Here is an 18,313-nt window from a genome sequence, read left to right as displayed (position 1 = left end):
CCTCAGGCAGCTGGTCCCGGCCCAGCAGGCCCAGATGGTGGCCGGGAGGGCGCTGCTCTCGGCCAAGATAAAGAGACCGGATCGGGCAGGGCCTGAGGGACAGGGAGTGCTGGGCCCAGCTGAGCTGGGCGGCCCGGGGCTCAGGGGCCAGCAGGAGCCCCCGCCCCACTCAGTCAAGGCTCCAGATCCCATTCCCAGCAGCCCTGCATGCAGTCCCTTCGCAGCCCTGTCCCTGCAGGCCCTGGTGGGTGGGGCTTCCACTCGAGTTCCTGAGGAGCCTGGCCTCCTCCCTCATCTCTGTGCAGCAGCCCCAGGCTTTCCAGTCCTGGTGTGTACCCCTCAACTCCTCCTGCAGGGCTCAGGGCCCTGGCTGCCTAGTCATGCGCTGTGAAGGGGAGTGTGGAGGAGAAGTGGGCCAGGCAGGGCAGATCCACGTCCACCATCTGTGGCCTCACGGGATGCCTGGTCCACCAACACAGCTCTGAGCTCCATAGTCAGTGCTTAGCGGCCTCATGCTCCGTGCCAGGCCCTGCAGACATGAAGGCAGGGAGGGTGGGCTCTGCCTGGTAGGAGGGAGTCAGTGGGTGTTCTGAAAATGCGAACATGAACGTGTGCTGCACCCCCAGACCCAGACCCGGGAGCCCAGCTCTCTACGGGAGGAGTGCACATGGGGGCATCCAGCGTGGCATCACCATGTCCCACTGTGGGAGCCGTCTCACAGCAATACGGGCACCTGAGTCGCACACCTCGATGAACACCCACGTGAGCAAAACCTGATCCTGATGCGGAACATTCCAGACTCCCTCCACCTCCTGCCAGCTGCAGGCAGCGCTCCGATCCCCAACACAGAACATTCCAACATTCCACACCCCCGCAGCTGCAGGCTGTACCCTCACCCCTGGCCACAGAACATTCCACCCCACCCCACAGTGTCCCCACCCCAGACGCAGCAGCCGCAGACCTGATTTCTAACAGTGGAGAGGAGCTTGGCCGGTTCTAGAACTTCGTAAATGGAGTCACATAGTGTGTGGCCTTTTGTGTCTGTTTTCGGACAGAGACCCAGCCCCACACCCAGGTCAGGCAACTCTTGAGGTCAGGGCACAGCTGTGTCCACCTCCCCACCGCACACCACACACCCTCAGATGAAGGTCTGCACAAGAGCAGGCCCAGGACCTACAAAGACAGAGCAGCACTAAGGGGATTCCGTTCTTCCCACTCCGCCCAGGGGCTCTGCAGCCTGATTCCGGGAAAGCAGTGTGGGCCCAGGTGCTGGGCGGCTCTGGCAGGTCTTCTACCATCTGTGCCTCACTTTCCTGGTCTGGGGTGCTGGGGTGGATACCCAGGAGCCCCCGGTCGCCCCAGGTCTGAGCAGTGTGAAGAGGAGCTGGGCCCGGTCCCCCTCTTGGGCCTGTGGACAGCCTGGCCCAGACCCGAAAATTCCATTCCCACCTGCCCAGCCCCTCCTGGGCGCCCTCTTGGTGTCTGAGTGGGTGTGGGTGGAGCGCTTGTCCTGTGGGGCAGCCCAGGGAAGGTACCTGGTGGGTAGAGTGCCCCAAGGGGGCATGAGCTCTTGGAAGGGGTATCGTGGGGTGAGGACCGGAGGGGACCCTCCCCACCGTGAGCCGTGCAGGAGCTGCTTCCCACCAGAGCCCACCATACCCAGCCCGAGCCCTGGGTGGCCTGTCTGTGGTCACCGTCATGGGATCCTGTGGTCACCATCGCAGGCACAGGCTCCGTGTGGCTGTGGCGGGCCCTGGACAAGGCTGAGAGGGACCACAGCTGGCCTTCGGGGAAAGGCCCCCTCTGCCACCGCAGGGGCTGATCCAGGAGGTGGTGGTGGCCACTGGAGGGACGGAAGCCAGCCCTGGCTCCAGCCCCTCCACCCACCAGAACTTACCTGCTCCCCAACGCCACTGACCCTGTTGTGTGGGAGGGGCAGGCACAGGCTGTTCCCCAGGCCCAGCAGGTCCAGATGGTGACCTGCGAGCGGCTCCACTCAGGCCAGGGTAAAGAGATTCAATCTGGCCACCCACAGGGGCCTGGGCTGCTGTGCTTGGGGCATGGGGGTAGGGGCCAGCAGGACACCCCACCCCACTGCGCCAGCCTGGCTTGACTCCAGCAAGCAGACAGGTGGGCAGGCGGGCTCCCTCTCTGGTCTGTGTCCCGCTCCAGGCCTCTGGGCTGACATGTCAGCAGACATTCCTGGACCACCTGCCTGGCCTTGGCTCCACGCCGCCAGCTCCCAGCCCCGTCCCCTCGTGCAGACATGGGGAAAGGGCCTTCAGCCAGAAAGGGCTGGTGCCCCTGGGGGACTTGAGGGAAGGAGGTTCACACAGGGCCCACTACCACCAGGGCCAGAGAGAGTTGTATCACCCCAGGAAAGATGGGATGAGGGGGGCTGTCCAAGTCCAAGACAGAGGGAGGGCTGTGTGGAGAGGCCCCCTGACCACTGATGGGGGGACACAGCCTCCACCCAGGATTGAGGACTTCTGGGAGAGAGACCATCTGCAACCCAGGCAGGAGCGAAGTGGGCCAATGGGACTGCACAGCCACTCCGGCCAGGGCCAGTGACGCACAAGGGGGTGGCTGGGGCCCTGGATCCAGCCAGGCCTGAAGTCCGCCCTCCCCATAGGAGCTGGGAGGGAACGCAGGCCTAGGCAGCATCTCCTGTCTCCCCAGCCAGGAGTTGATGTGGAGGGAAGGGGAGTGCGCTGGGCTTTGCAGAGGCACCACCAGGGAGGAGGAGGGTACCGTCAGGGAGTCTTATTCTCTGCTTGTGCCTTTGTCCGGGGAGCTGGCCACCACTGGAGGGTACAGTTGGGTGCCAGGAAGGCGGTGGCTCCCACCAGCACATGGTGGTCATGATCTTGCAGCCGGGGTTATGTTCCCTGCCTTGGAGGAGGGAAGCTGGCAGGGGCAGGGTGACCCTGCCAAGTGACCAGCCAGCCTTCCTGAACCTCACAGTTTCCCCATCTGTGCAGAGGGACCGAAAAGGATTTCTGCTGGTGAAGGCTGTGCCAGGTCAAGAGGGAGAAGGTGGCCTGCGGGGTCTCCCTCAGGTTGTCAGGGGCAGGGCAGGGCTCTCTTCTCAAGCTGAGCCTCTCTAGGCCACTCCTCTCTTTTGGCCTAGGTCCTGTGCCTGGACCCCATGCAGAAGCCATCCTCTGCTGCAGCCAGGCATTGGGTGAGGGCGTGGCCCAGGTCCTGGCCCTGCAGAGTGAGTCTCACCCATGGGGACACCGTGGCCCAGCAGGAGGAGGGATGAGGGGAAGGAGTAAGAGAGTAGAGAGTGAGGCCATTGCTCTGGGGGACCTTGTGTCTGACCCCCACCCCAGGGTGGAGGGACCCCTCCTTGACATGTTCAGGAAAGAACACCCAACAAGCCCTTTCTGCCAAAAAATAGCCACCTTCACTCTCAACCCTCCCAGGGTTAAATCCAATACATGCCAGGCTGTGGTCCAGGATTTCTGACACTCAGGCTTGTGTCCTCATGACCACACAGTATAGAATGTCTCCCAATCCAGACACAACCAAACTTGCTGCTTTTAACCTCAGCCTCCCCATCCAGGGCACAAGAAAAAAAAACAGCAAAAAAGCATCATCCATCCAACTATCCGTCCATCCACCCCTCCATCCATTTATCCACTAATCTACCCATCCACCCACCCACCCATCATCCAACCATCCATCCACCCACCCACCCATTATTCAACCATCCATCCATCCACCCACCATCCAACCATCCATCCACCCACCCTTCATCCAACCATCCATCCACCCACCCATCATCCAACCATCCATCCATCCACCCAGCCAATATACAACCATCCATCCACCCAGCCAATATACAACCATCCATCCACCCAGCCAATATACAACCATCCATCCATCCACCTATCTACCCACAATCCATCCATCCACCCACCCACCATCCAACCATCCATCCATCCACCCACCATCCAACCATCCATCCACCCATCCATCATCCAACCATCCATCCACCCACCCATCATCCAACCATCCACCCACCCACCCATCATCCAACCATCCATCCACCCACCCACCCATCATTCAACCATCCATCCACCCACCCACCCATCAACCAACCATCCATCCATCCACCCACCCATCATCCAACCATCCATCCACCCACCCATCATCCAACCATCCATCCACCCACCCACCCATCATCCAACCATCCATCCACCCACCAACCCATCAACCAACCATCCATCCACCCACCCATCATCCAACCATCCATCCACCCACCCATCATCCAACCATCCATCCACCCACCCACCCATCATCCAACCATCCATCCACCCACCCATCATCCAACCATCCATCCACCCACCCACCCATCATCCAACCATCCATCCACCCACCCACCCATCATCCAACCATCCATCCATCCACCCACCATCCAACCATCCATCCATCCACCCACCATCCAACCATCCATCCATCCACCCACCATCCAACCATCCATCCATCCACCCACCCATCATCCAACCATCCATCCATCCATCCACCCATCATCCAACCATCCATCCACCCACCCATCATCCAATCATCCATCCACCCACCCATCATCCAACCATCCATCCATCCATCCACCCATCATCCAACCATCCATCCATCCATCCACCCACCCATCATCCAACCATCCATCCACCCACCCATCATCCAACCATCCATCCATCCACCCATCATCCAACCATCCATCCACCCACCCATCATCCAACCATCCATCCACCCACCCACCCATCATCCAACCATCCATCCATCCACCCATCATCCAACCATCCATCCACCCACCCTTCATCCAACCATCCATCCACCCACCCATCATCCAACCATCCATCCATCCACCCAGCCAATATACAACCATCCATCCATCCATCCACCCACCCACCCATCATCCAACCATCCATCCACCCACCCATCATCCAACCATCCATCCACCCACCCATCATCCAACCATCCATCCACCCACCCACCCAATATCCAACCATCCACCATCTACCCATCATCCAACCATCCATCCATCTACCCATCCATCCACCTACCCATCATCCATCCATCTACCCATCCATCCATCCACCTACCTACCCACAATCCAACCATCCACCCACCCATCATCCAACCATCCATCCACCCACCCACCATCCAACCATCCATCCATCCACCCACCATCCAACCATCCATCCACCCACCCATCATCCAACCATCCATCCACCCACCCATCATCCAACCATCCATCCACCCACCCACCCATCATTCAACCATCCATCCACCCACCCACCCATCAACCAACCATCCATCCATCCACCCACCCATCATCCAACCATCCATCCACCCACCCATCATCCAACCATCCATCCACCCACCCACCCATCATCCAACCATCCATCCACCCACCCACCCATCATCCAACCATCCATCCATCCACCCACCATCCAACCATCCATCCATCCACCCACCATCCAACCATCCATCCACCCACCCATCATCCAACCATCCATCCATCCACCCACCCATCATCCAATCATCCATCCATCCACCCACCCATCATCCAATCATCCAACCATCCATCCACCCACCCACCCATCATCCAACCATCCATCCACCCACCCATCATCCAACCATCCATCCACCCACCCATCATCCAACCATCCATCCACCCACCCACCCATCATCCAACCATCCATCCATCCACCCACCCTTCATCCAACCGTCCATCCACCCACCCTTCATCCAACCATCTATCCACCCACCCATCATCCAACCATCCATCCACCCACCCACCCAATATCCAACCATCCACCATCTACCCATCATCCAACCATCCATCCATCTACACATCCATCCACCTACCCATCATCCATCCATCTACCCATCCATCCATCCACCTACCTACCCACAATCCAACCATCCACCCACCCATCATCCAACCATCCATCCACCCACCCACCATCCAACCATCCATCCATCCACCCACCATCCAACCATCCATCCACCCACCCATCATCCAACCATCCACCCACCCACCCATCATCCAACCATCCATCCACCCACCCACCCATCATTCAACCATCCATCCACCCACCCACCCATCAACCAACCATCTATCCATCCACCCACCCATCATCCAACCATCCATCCACCCACCCATCATCCAACCATCCATCCACCCACCCACCCATCATTCAACCATCCATCCACCCACCCACCCATCATCCAACCATCCATCCATCCACCCACCATCCAACCATCCATCCATCCACCCACCATCCAACCATCCATCCACCCACCCATCATCCAACCATCCATCCATCCATCCACCCATCATCCAACCATCCATCCACCCACCCATCATCCAATCATCCATCCATCCACCCACCCATCATCCAATCATCCAACCATCCATCCACCCACCCACCCATCATCCAACCATCCATCCACCCACCCATCATCCAACCATCCATCCACCCACCCATCATCCAACCATCCATCCACCCACCCACCCATCATCCAACCATCCATCCATCCACCCACCCTTCATCCAACCGTCCATCCACCCACCCATCATCCAATCATCCATCCACCCACCCATCATCCAACCATCCATCCACCCACCCACCCATCATCCAACCATCCATCCATCCACCCACCATCCAACCATCCATCCATCCACCCACCATCCAACCATCCATCCACCCACCCATCATCCAACCATCCATCCATCCATCCACCCATCATCCAACCATCCATCCACCCACCCATCATCCAATCATCCATCCACCCACCCATCATCCAACCATCCATCCATCCATCCACCCATCATCCAACCATCCATCCATCCATCCACCCACCCATCATCCAATCATCCATCCACCCACCCATCATCCAACCATCCATCCATCCACCCATCATCCAACCATCCATCCACCCACCCATCATCCAACCATCCATCCACCCACCCACCCATCATCCAACCATCCATCCATCCACCCATCATCCAACCATCCATCCACCCACCCATCATCCAACCATCCATCCATCCACCCAGCCAATATACAACCATCCATCCATCCACCTACCTACCCACAATCCAACCATCCATCCACCCATCATCCAACCATCCATCCACCCACCCACCCAATATCCAACCATCCACCATCTACCCATCATCCAACCATCCATCCATCTACCCATCCATCCACCTACCCATCATCCATCCATCTACCCATCCATCCATCCACCTACCTACCCACAATCCAACCATCCACCCACCCATCATCCAACCATCCAGCCACCCACCCACCATCCAACCATCCATCCATCCACCCACCATCCAACCATCCATCCACCCACCCATCATCCAACCATCCATCCACCCACCCACCCATCATCCAACCATCCATCCACCCACCCACCCATCATCCAACCATCCATCCACCCACCCACCCATCATCCAACCATCCATCCATCCACCCACCATCCAACCATCCATCCATCCACCCACCATCCAACCATCCATCCACCCACCCATCATCCAACCATCCATCCATCCATCCACCCATCATCCAACCATCCATCCACCCACCCATCATCCAATCATCCATCCATCCACCCACCCATCATCCAATCATCCAACCATCCATCCACCCACCCACCCATCATCCAACCATCCATCCACCCACCCATCATCCAACCATCCATCCACCCACCCATCATCCAACCATCCATCCACCCACCCACCCATCATCCAACCATCCATCCATCCACCCACCCTTCATCCAACCGTCCATCCACCCACCCTTCATCCAACCATCTATCCACCCACCCATCATCCAACCATCCATCCACCCACCCACCCAATATCCAACCATCCACCATCTACCCATCATCCAACCATCCATCCATCTACCCATCCATCCACCTACCCATCATCCATCCGTCTACCCATCCATCCAACCACCTACCTACCCACAATCCAACCATCCATCCACCCATCATCCAGCCATCCATCCATCCACCCACCATCCAACCATCCATCCATCCACCCACCCATCATCCAACCATCCATCCACCCACCCATCATCCAACCATCCATCCATCCATCCATCATCCAACCATCCATCCCCCCACCTGTCATCCAACCATCCATCCATCTAACCGTCTATCCACCCATCCATCATCCAAACATCTACCCATCCATCCATCCATCCTTCCATTTATCCATTTATCCACTCATCTGTCCATCCATCCACCTACCCAATCATTATCCAACCATCCATCCATCCATCCATCCATGCACCCATCATCCAACCATCCATCCATCCATCCGTCTATCCATCCATCCATCCATCCATCATTCAGCAGCTTTCTCTGTGTCAGGCGCCATGTTGGAATGTGGGATAGAGTGATGGACAAAGCAGGCCTGTGTCTGCCCTTGTGGGGGTTGTATGTTGGGGAGTCAGACACACAGAAAAGGTTGAATTGTGGCTGCAGTAAGCACCACAGCTGGTGTCATCTGAGTTGATCATGGGGGTCCATCTAGGTGGGGCCGTCAGGGCAGGGAGGAATTCCAGTCTGTCTGCTGTCTCTGTCCATCTTCCAATTCCAGAATCTGCTTGGATCCTGTACAGCCTGCCCAGCAGGAGGTGCACATGATGGCAGGATTCTAAACGAGGGCCATGCTCCTGAGCAGCAGGGTGCTCCTGGTGGGTGAAGGTTAGGCACCAAGTTGGGGGTCTCTGGATGCTCTTTGCTCTCTAGCAAGGCCAGAGACCACTAGGGTCCATGGCCACCCTGGGTGGTGTCCTCCTCTCCCTGCGTGGAGGACAGTAGGGGCCGAGATGGACACAGACATCGGAGGGCTGAGAATTGGGTTGCTCTGGCTGGCCGGTGGGGGTTGGCGTCCGAGTGCAGCCATCTTGCAAGGGTGTACAGTCAGGGTTGGGGGGCTCAGGCTGGGAGTGGGTGTCTGGGTTGTGACCTCAGACCCTTTGTGTCTCTGTGCCCAGCAGGCTCCAGCCTGAGGCTGCTTGTCACCGCATCCCCTCTCCCAGGCCTGGGGCATCTGCACCAGGGCCTCCTCCTGTTCTGGGACCTTGGTAGCTCCAGGCCAGCTTCCCTGACAGAGCGGCCGCTGCCTGGGACAGCTCGGGGTCTGAGCGTTTCCGGGGCAAGCTCCAGCCCGCCTGCATCTGGCATGGCAGCCCCAAGTGCTGACCAGGGTGGAGGTGGAGAAGGGCCTGCGAACTCCCACAGCCGAGGGCCCAAGGGGCAGGGATGGAGGGGCCTTGGCCTGGGAACGACCTTGTACAACCTGCAACCATGGGCAAAAGCTCACGCATGAACACACATGTGCACACCCTCACTGACACAGTCATACACACTGGCCAGAGAAAGCCGGCTGGGGGGCTGTAGCGTGCCCAGAGAAGGAGCTGTTGCAGCCCTGCAGGGTCAGCGGTCGCCTTGCTCCCGTCTCTTTGCCCAACCCAAGGTCACAGCAGTCACACTCTGGGGCTCTGGGCTTGGTGCATTTATTCAGGTTTGAGAGCTGAGGAGGGCAGAGCTCGCGCAGCTGTGAGGCAGGGCTGGGCCGGACAGGAGCTGCTTCATCCTTCAACAGACACTGGCCTGGGGTGACCAGCCTGGTGGGGGAGATGGAGTCGGGATGGAGGACAAAGGGGGAGCAGGGGACAGAGCCCAGGAGAAAGCAAGCGAGGGTACAAGGAGGGGCAGGTGGCTTCGGGTGAGGAGCAGGAGGGAGAAAGGGGACCAGCAGTGGGTCTAGGGGAAGGGGCTGGGGTGAGGGAGGCTGAGAAGGGGCGGAAGATGTGACCCACAGCGGCTGCCCTGCCAACAGCCCCAGGTCCTCAGGAAGCCCCTCACCTGTCCCTGTCCCCGTGGGCCCCCAGACTCACTGCAGACCCAGGAGGCCTGGCATAGGGAGCGTGCAGGTGTGTACAGGTGTGTGCAGACCAGCACGTGTGCCTGTGCATGGGTAGACAGCATGTATGCCAGTGTGAGTGGCGTGTGTGTAAGTGGGTGTTCGCATGTGGAGGCATGTGCCAGTCTGTACACGTTTGCTCATGCGTGAGTGTGTGTGCATGTGGTTATGCACATGTAAAGCACCAGAGGCAGGAATCAGAGGGGCACGGTGGGCATCCCTCCAGGAAGAGGAGGGGCTCTGGCTGACCTCGCCCTCCCACAAGAAGAGTCAGGCCTTGGGGGCCGGGGCTCTCTGAGTAGTAAGGCTGGGGCTGCCACCCAGGGCAGGCTGCTAAGGTCCAGGGCACCTCCTGGGATGAGTCCAAGCTCCTTGTGAGCAGGGATGGGTGAGGGGAGGAGGTGGCCCAGGACAGGGGACCCAGAGGGAGGAGGTGGCCTGGGACAGGGGACCTGGGGCGGGAGGGGCAGGAGGAGGTGGCCCGGGACAGGGGACGCGGGGTGGAAGGAGGTGGCCTGGGACAGGGGACCTGGGGTGGGAGGAGGTGGCCCAGGACAGGAGACCCGGGGTGGGAGGAGGTGGCCCGGGACAGGGGACCCAGAGGGAGGAGGTGGCCTGGGACAGGGGACCTGGGTGGGAGGAGGTGGGCCAGGACAGGGGACCTGGTGTGGGAGGGGCAGGAGGAGGTGGCCTGGGACAGGGGACCCAGAGGGAGGAGGTGGCCCGGGACAGGGGACGCGGGGTGGAAGGAGGTGGCCCAGGACAGGAGACCCGGGGTGGGAGGAGGTGGCCCGGGACAGGGGACCCGGGGCGGCAGGAGGTGGCTCAGAGCCTGGGTTAAGCGCAGGGACCCAGGAGCCTGGAGACACCTGAGTGCAGGCTGGGGCTGAGCTCCCTGGGAAGACACTGGGTCCAGCTCCTCTAGGGTCAACCAAACTCATTCCTGCGGGCCCCGTGCCTACTGCCCAGCATGCCTGCAGGTGAGCTATGTTACCGGTCACATCTGGGAAGACAATGTTGTCATCCGAGAGGCCCTGAGCTCTGCCCAGGCAGATGAACTGGTCCAGCGTCCCGGGAGGCAGCAACCAGCTCCTGCCTGCAGCCCAGGGAGCCCAGCGTAGGTCTGTGCACTTGGCAGGGGGTTGGGGGCTGGGTAGGTGGGAGATTGAACTATCTGTACCCCCAAGTCACTCCAGGTGGGGTGGGGAGGCAGGGTCTGACCCGAAGCCTGGAAGGAGGTGCCTCCAGGGCCACACACAGGCCCAGGGCAGGATGGGGGGCTCACCCAGCAGGCTGATCCTGAGGACGGCCAGCCTGCTCGTGTGTCTGCGGGACAGCATCAGGGCGAACTGGGTGTAGTCGCTGTCCACCACCCGGGTCTCCTCTCTGTCTGCCCCGGGCTCTGAGGGGGCACAGACGTCACGTCCCTGTGGGCCAGCACCCCATCCCTCCCTCCCGTGACCAGCTTACCCACACCATGGTCCACAGTGAACTGCCCGGGCTGGGCTGCTGGTATCAGCACATAAGACCACGTGTCACAGTGCTGGCCTCTGTAGGAGGGGACGGGTGGAGGCGGAAGGCTCCGGAAGCTGGCAGGTCCATGCCAAGGTGGGCCCCTCAGGAGATTTCAGCCGCTTATTCAGGGGGACCCACGGCGGGAGTGGCCAAGCGTCATGAGTGGAGATGGTGTCTAACTATGTTGCTCAGGCTGGTCTCAAACTCCTGAGTTCAAGTGATCCTTCTGCCTCTGCCTCCCGAAGTGCTGGGATTACAGGTGTGCGCCAGCGCGCCTGGCCCCCGACGTGCTGGGATTACAGGTGTGCGCCAGCGCGCCCGGCCCCCGACGTGCTGGGATTACAGGTGTGCGCCAGCGCGCCCAGCTGCCCACACTTTTTTGTATACTCCCCAGCTGGGTTTGGTCATTGGCAGCCAGGGTCATGAAGCTGCCGGTGCTGGGACAGGGCCCATGGCGCACCTGACCCACTGGCAGCTGGGACCCAGGCCCGGGATCCTCCTCACCCGCTTGGAACGGCAGGGACAGCCACTCACCGAGTCATGGCATTCCACACCTCAAAGCCACCAGCGTCACTTAGCTCGAAAGTTGCGGTGAAAGGGTTCAGCAGCGCCCTGTGCTCCGGCCTGAAGCTGTTGCCCGCCAGGCCCAGGACAAACCATTCCCCCTGGAACTGCAGAGGCGGTGGTGGCCAGGGGTGGCGGGGGGCAGGGTCAGGAGCCCCCTCCCGCCCTCCCTGGCAGCTTCTGGACCCCTCACAGAGCAGTGCTCCCGGCTGGGCCAGCGCCAGGGACACTGGCAAGAACCGGAACCTACTCTGGGTCTGGCAGGGACATGGTGACCCTGGCCAGTGGCTGTGCGGCCTTCCCGAGCCTGTTTCCCCTCATGCACAGAGGGAGCGATGGGCTGGGGTGACGGCAGGGAATGGGTGCCAGGAAGGTCTGCGCTGGGCCCTCCTCTGCGGGAGGTCGGGGGCCCGCCTGGGGGCTCCCGGAAGCAGGGCTGGTCCTGGCTCTCTGGGCAGCATCCCCAGGCCTGCTCAGCCACCAGCCTCTCCCTGCACTCAGACCCAGCCGGCTGCTTCTCCTTCCATCAAAACCCCTGTACCTGGTTTCCTTGGAAGCTCTGCATCGGGGGCGGGAGTGGCGGGGGGGTTGAGGTCTGACCCTGCAGGACTGTCAGCAAGGAGAGCCACAGCCACAGGCCACACAGCAGCCTCATCCTGGCAGCTGCTGGGCCCACAGGGACAGAGAGAAGGAAGTGGCCATGGGCAGGTGACCCAGAGACCCACCTCTTCATGCACGTACCCAGCAGGTGCCCCTCCCAAGGGGGTGTGCCCCTCTGCCTCCCTCCTCAGGACTGGCAGGAGAGGTGGTGCCCAGGGCAGGCTTGGGGTGGGCTGGGTGGTGCGGGCTCTCCTCAGGTCCCACCCACCCACCTTCGGTCTCTTGGGTTCCAGACAGGTGGGGTAGGAGGGGCCCCCAGGTCCACCTTCCACCTCGTCTTCTCATTTCTGAGGCCCTGCCCCCCTTCAGCCCCCTTCCGAGTGCTCCATGCTGGGGGTTCAGAGGCCCCACGCAGCCTGCCTCAGCCTTCCTCCCTGTCACAGAATGTTGCATCCCAGGCAGAGAGCGTGACCTGCCGCAGCCATAAGGGACAGGGCCCAGCTGTGGCCAAACCTGGGCATTCCCCCTGCAGGGCCTGGGCCTGCCAGCCACCCCCCCACCCCCGCCCTGCCTGGCTCCGCACATGCCTGAACCGCAGCGTGGGCCGTGGCCCTGGAGCAAGAACAGGACCAGGGAGGGGCCCTGTGGCCATGAGGCCGGGGTGGAGGTGGCCCGAGCAGGTGAGGAGGGAGGCTGGGGCCTGCAGAGCACTCAGGCACCCTGGTGAGGACGGCTGGGGCATTTTAAACGCAGTCTCTGCCCAGAGGGAGGGGCAGGGCTGGGAAGCCCCACTAATGGGAGTGGGCACCCCATGCTGGTCCTGCCTAAAAGAAAGGGTTAGTAGGCCAGGCACAGAGGCTCATGCCTATAATCCCAGCACTTTGGGGGGCCAAGGCGGGAAGATCGCTCAAGCCCAGGAGTTTGACATCACCCCGGACAACATAGCGAGACTCCATCTCTACAGAAAAATGTAAAAGTTAGCTGGGGGTGGTGGTGCACACCTGTGGTCCCAGCTACTTGAGAGGCTGAGGTGGGAGGACTGCTTTAGCCCAGGAGTTTGACCTGCAGTAACCTATGATTGTGCCACCGGACTCCAGCCTGGGCAACAGAGTGAGATCTCATCTCTAAAAATATAAAAATAAAATGTAAAAAGAGGCCTGGCAGGGAGGGCATTGGCAGGCTTGGGGCTTCTAGCTGCCCTGGCACCCCTTGGACAATGGGGCTAGGGAGTGGAGTCCCCTTCCTGTCCCCTCCTCCCATCCCCACAGGTAGCGGAAGCCTCTGGGTGCCGGGCTCCGTGTTGCGGGGCCACCAAGGGTGAGCCAGGTGCCTCCCACTCCCGGTGTGCCTGGCCTGTGAGCCACTGTCCAGGCCACCTCCTCCCCCCAGGTCCCTGTCCTGGCCACCTCCTCCCCCCAGATTCCCTGTCCTGGCCGCCCCCTCCCACCCCAGATTCCCTGTCCTGGCCGCCCCCTCCCACCCCAGATTCCCTGTCCTGGCCGCCCCCTCCCACCCCAGATTCCCTGTCCTGGCCGCCCCCTCCCACTCCAGATTCCCTGTCCAGGCCACCTCCTCCCACCCCAGATTCCCTGTCCAGGCCACCTCCTCCCCCCAGGTCCCTATCCTGGCCGCCCCCTCCCACCCCAGATTCCCCGTCCTGGCCGCCCCCTCCCCCCCCAGATTCCCTGTCCTGGCCACCTCCTCCTCCCAGGTCCCTGTCCTGGCCGCCCCCTCCCCCCCCAGATTCCCTGTCCTGGCCGCCCCCTCCCACCCCAGATTCCCTGTCCTGGCCGCCCCCTCCCACTCCAGATTCCCTGTCCAGGCCACCTCCTCCCACCCCAGATTCCCTGTCCTGGCCACCTCCTTCCCCCAGGTCCCTGTCCTGGCCGCCCCCTCCCCCCCCAGATTCCCTGTCCTGGCCACCCCCTCCCACCCCAGATTCCCTTTCCTGGCCATCTCCTCCCCTCACCCAGCCCTGCTTACAAGGGACTTGGGCTCATCCCAGGAGGTGCCCTGGGCCTTGGCAGCCTGCCCTGGGTGGCAGCCCCAGCCTGGCCACTCAAAGAGCCCAGCCACCAGGACTTCAGGGCTCCAGGGCTGGGCTCTGTCCCAGGCCTCACTGCCCACGTAGAAGGGCAGCTTGCTGTGCCTTGCCTCACCAGCACAACGCTAGCGTTTCAGGAGGCTGGCCCAGGAAAAGAAAAGTTGGAAATAATCTGTTCATTCCCCTGAGCTCCCCAGAGGGCGCCTTCGACTCTCCACCATCCCCCTGGCCCAAGCCAGCCTAGGAGCGCCTGTCAGCAGCCCCAGGGTCCTGCTCTCAGCTCAGCAGGCACCCCTCCCGGAGCCCCTCTTATCGCAGGGCACTGGGGAGATTTGGGATCACAGCACACAGCCCATGTACAGGACAGTCCCCGCTACGGACCCCGCCCATGTAGGGCCTTGCGGGAGGAAAACCGGGCCTTCCCTGGCCAGCCCGAGACCCACAGAGACTGAGCAGCAGAGGTCGGGTGGGCCGAGTCCTCGACACAGAGGAGGGTCCCTCGGCTCCAAGCAGCGCCTCAGGCCCCATGCTCCCTCCCCCAGACCCACTCCTGCCGCCCTGGGGGTCTGTGTGTGCCTCCAGGTAGCCACTGGCTGCTGCCTTTAACCTCCGTGCCCCCCACGTCCCCTGCAGGAGCCTCCTGGACATGACAATGGGTTCGGCGCGCCTCCTCCCCCCACCGCGGGGCAGACGCAGGTGCTGCTCCTCCCGTCTAACGTGATTGGTGGAGGGCGGGCACGTGACCTCCGCCGCCCAATCAGGGTCCTGCAGGTGCCTTTGCCTGGCTGGGCCGGCGGCGCTGGAACGGGCAGTGCAGGACGCGGGCTTTGAGGCACCTGCCGTGCTCCGGGGGGAGTCCTGGCTCTGACCTCGGCCTTCCACACCGCCTGGGGTGGGAGGGCCGGGCGCGGCGGCACACGCCAGTGAGCCCAGCGCCTTGGGAGGCCGAGGCGGGAGGCGGTGCCCGGGAGCTTGCGTGCCACGGGGAGGAGCAGCCGCGCCTTCTGCAGGGCGTCCTTGAGAGGCGGGAGGGAAACCGCCGCTTCCACCCAGCACCCTGGACCCCACCGTGGGGACCGGTCCCTGGGGCCTCTCCCACTGACCCCTCCCATCAGGTCCTCTCTTCCCTCTGCTTCGCTCCCCGGCATCCACCCCCAACCCATCTCCTTCATCTCTGCCTCCCCCACAGCAACAAGGACAGACTTCCCCTCCACTGCTCTTTCCTCCGTTCCCCGGAAAACTCCCGGCCTGTCCTCTGCTCACCCTCCCCTCTCTCTTCCCACTCCCCGGGCAAAGACCTTTTCCCAGACACGGTCCTGGGCGCTGGGAGGCCCCTTGGAGGTGGGGTGAGGGGCCAGGGGTGGTTGGGGCGTGGCAGGGAAGGGAGGAGGGTGCCTCGTTCCCACATGGAGGAGTCCTGGCCCACCTGTCCCTCTGAGCACCTGCGTGGGCAGGGAGGACGGGCACGGCACCGGACTGTCGGCCCTGCCTGTGGGACCAGGGGCTCTGGGGGCCCCACACGGCACTCTCACGTCCAGGCAAGGCGGGGGCACCCAGGACAGTCCTGGACTCCTGACCCCGCAGGTCTTGGGGAAGACTGCTAACAATTAAATGTTGGTTTCTATAGATTAAAAAACTTTTTTTTACAATAGAGATGAGGTCTCACTATGTTGCCCAGTCAGATCTTGAACTCCTGGCCTCAAGCGATCCTCCTGCCTCAGCCTCTCAAAGTGCTGAGATTAAAGGTGTGAGCCACTGTGCCCAGCCAGTTTGCGTAGTTTTTTTTGTTGTTGTTTGTTTGTTGTTGTTTTTTAAATAAATTGAGACGGAGTCTCGCTCTGTCATCCAGGCTGGAGTGCAATGGCGCGATCTCAGCTCACTGCAACCTCTGTCTCCTGGATTCAAGCGATTCTCCTGCCTGAGCCTCCTGGGTAGCTGGGATTACAGGCACCCACCACCATGCCCAGCTAATTTTTTTGTATTTTTAGCAGAGACGGGGTTTCACCATGTTGGCCAGGCTGGTTTCAAACTCCTGACCTCAAGTGATCTGCCCGCCTCAGCCTCCCAAAGTGCTAGAATTACGGGCGTGAGCCACTGCACCCGGCCATTTCCATAGATTTTTTTTTTTCTTCATTTTTTTTGAGACGGAGCCTCGCTGTCGCCTAGGCTGGAGGCAGTGGCATGATCCCAGGTCACCACAACCTCTGCCTCCTGGGTTCAAGCAATTCTCCTGCCTCAGCCTCCGGAGTAGCTGGGATTACAGGTGCCTGCCACCATGACCAGCTAATTTTTGTATTTTTACTAGAGACAAGGTTTCACCATGTTGGACAGGCTGGTCTTGAACTCCTGGCCTCAAGTGATCCACCCGCCTCAGCCTCCCAAAGTGCTGGGATTATAGGCGTGAGCCACCATACCCAGCCAAATTATGCAAACTATTTTAAAGAACAATGATTCACCCAGAGCTATCGTGATTTTATGTAGTGTTTGAAATTTAACTAGAGCTCATTTAATGCTTCTGTGAAAATGAAATGCCTTGTAATCCTTGTGCTCCACATCCTCTGGTCCCAGAGCACACAGCCAAGTGGCCACGCACTTCACTCAGTGCGGGAACCCACCCAGCCCTGCAGTCAGAGGCGTGGAGGGTCAGGCTGGGCCACTCTACCACCAACCACAGCACCCGAGGTCATCGGGCGGGTCTCTGGCGCCACCCCTCGGACATTCAGCCCTCCCTGAAGCTCGTGACCGTGGTCAGCTACCCGACTCCTCGTGCCCCCAGATGAGACCCTCACTTTCTGTTTGGGGGATGTGGGGCCAGACATGGAGGAGGCTCTCCTGGGGCTCAGGCCTGGAGTCTTCCTGGCATTGCCAGCTCTGAACCCTGAGCCCTTCTGCTGCGCCCTGCTCTCTATCTCGTGGGTCTCTGGGACATGGAGCTGGAGTGGGGGAAGGCGATGCAAGGGTATGACCTCCTGGGCCCTTCTCCTTCCCAGGTCCCGGCAGTCAGGGCCCCGTCTCCCCTTCCCACCACCTGACTTGCCTGCCCTCCTGGGGTCTAGCAGCTGAGTAAACAGGTGGGCACGGCAGGGTGAGCCCCGCCCATGGGATGGGGTCCCCCCTGGAGCAGCTGCTGGCTCCTCCCTGCCCCCACCCAGGCCATGTGCTTTGGGACCAACTCCAAGGTGCCTTCTCCCATCCCTGCCCACTGTGGCCGATTGGTGGCTGATCCCCGGACTTTGAGTTCCTAGGGGGAGGGACCAGCCCACCTGGTGGTCCCAGGGCCCAGCACACAGTGGGCCTTCAGAAATGCTTATCAAACAAATGCCAGTGGCCGCAGGCAGGGCCTGAGAGGAGCAGCTCAGCGGCCAGGTCCAGGCCCAGCGTGGCCAAGCCATGCCAGGTTCCTGACTCTCCGGCCCTAGCCCAGGGGCTGCCCCGAGGGCAGAGCTGCCCACCCCTACATTCTGCTCTGCTTCCTGGTTTCATGGGGGAAGTGGGAGGGGGAAGTGGGAGTGGATGAGGTGTGCAGAGAGTGCAGTGGCTGTGGGTGGACAGCACCAACTGCTGCCACCAACACAGGCCAGCTGGTGTCAGCTCGGCTCAGAAGAGGCCAAAATGGGCAGTGACGG

General features: G+C 61.0%; 1 protein-coding gene across 10 annotated transcripts; it reads right to left on the bottom strand.

The window, feature by feature from the left end:
- Positions 1 to 8,184: 8,184 nt before the first annotated feature.
- Positions 8,185 to 15,343, bottom strand: LCN12 (lipocalin 12). Of its 10 annotated transcripts, XM_024252502.3 has the most exons (8): positions 14,627 to 15,343; positions 12,916 to 13,115; positions 12,585 to 12,706; positions 12,014 to 12,150; positions 11,435 to 11,514; positions 11,250 to 11,366; positions 10,959 to 11,060; positions 8,185 to 9,665 (listed from the first exon to the last, which is right to left on the bottom strand). In XM_024252502.3, exons 1-8 carry the CDS (start codon positions 14,641 to 14,643, stop codon positions 9,637 to 9,639), a joined length of 804 nt encoding a protein of 267 aa, XP_024108270.3. In that variant the 5' UTR covers positions 14,644 to 15,343; the 3' UTR covers positions 8,185 to 9,636. The 10 variants fall into 10 exon arrangements, with proteins under 10 accessions (XP_024108270.3, XP_063570625.1, XP_054377221.2 ...); XM_063714555.1 differs by having other exon boundaries at positions 8,185 to 11,060; positions 12,916 to 13,767; XM_054521246.2 differs by having other exon boundaries at positions 8,185 to 11,060.
- Between the last annotated feature and the right edge of the window lie 2,970 nt (positions 15,344 to 18,313).

The sequence above is a fragment of the Pongo abelii genome, chromosome 13 (assembly GCF_028885655.2).
Source record: "Pongo abelii isolate AG06213 chromosome 13, NHGRI_mPonAbe1-v2.0_pri, whole genome shotgun sequence".
Taxonomy (NCBI): Eukaryota; Metazoa; Chordata; class Mammalia; order Primates; family Hominidae; genus Pongo; species Pongo abelii.
This window is presented reverse-complemented; position numbering and strand designations above follow the sequence as displayed.

Excerpts from the sequence above, each read along its gene's own strand:
- LCN12 (XM_063714555.1), bottom strand. The coding sequence starts at position 13,228 with ATGTGCGGAGCCAGGCAGGGCGGGGGTGGGGGGGTGGCTGGCAGGCCC. Across the intron at positions 12,707-12,915 it reads TGGAACCCAAGAGACCGAAG|CTGCCAGGATGAGGCTGCTG; the intron begins GTGGGTGGGTGG and ends TGGGCCCAGCAG. Across the intron at positions 11,515-12,013 it reads GTGTGGAATGCCATGACTCG|AGGCCAGCACTGTGACACGT; the intron begins GTGAGTGGCTGT and ends CCCCTCCTACAG.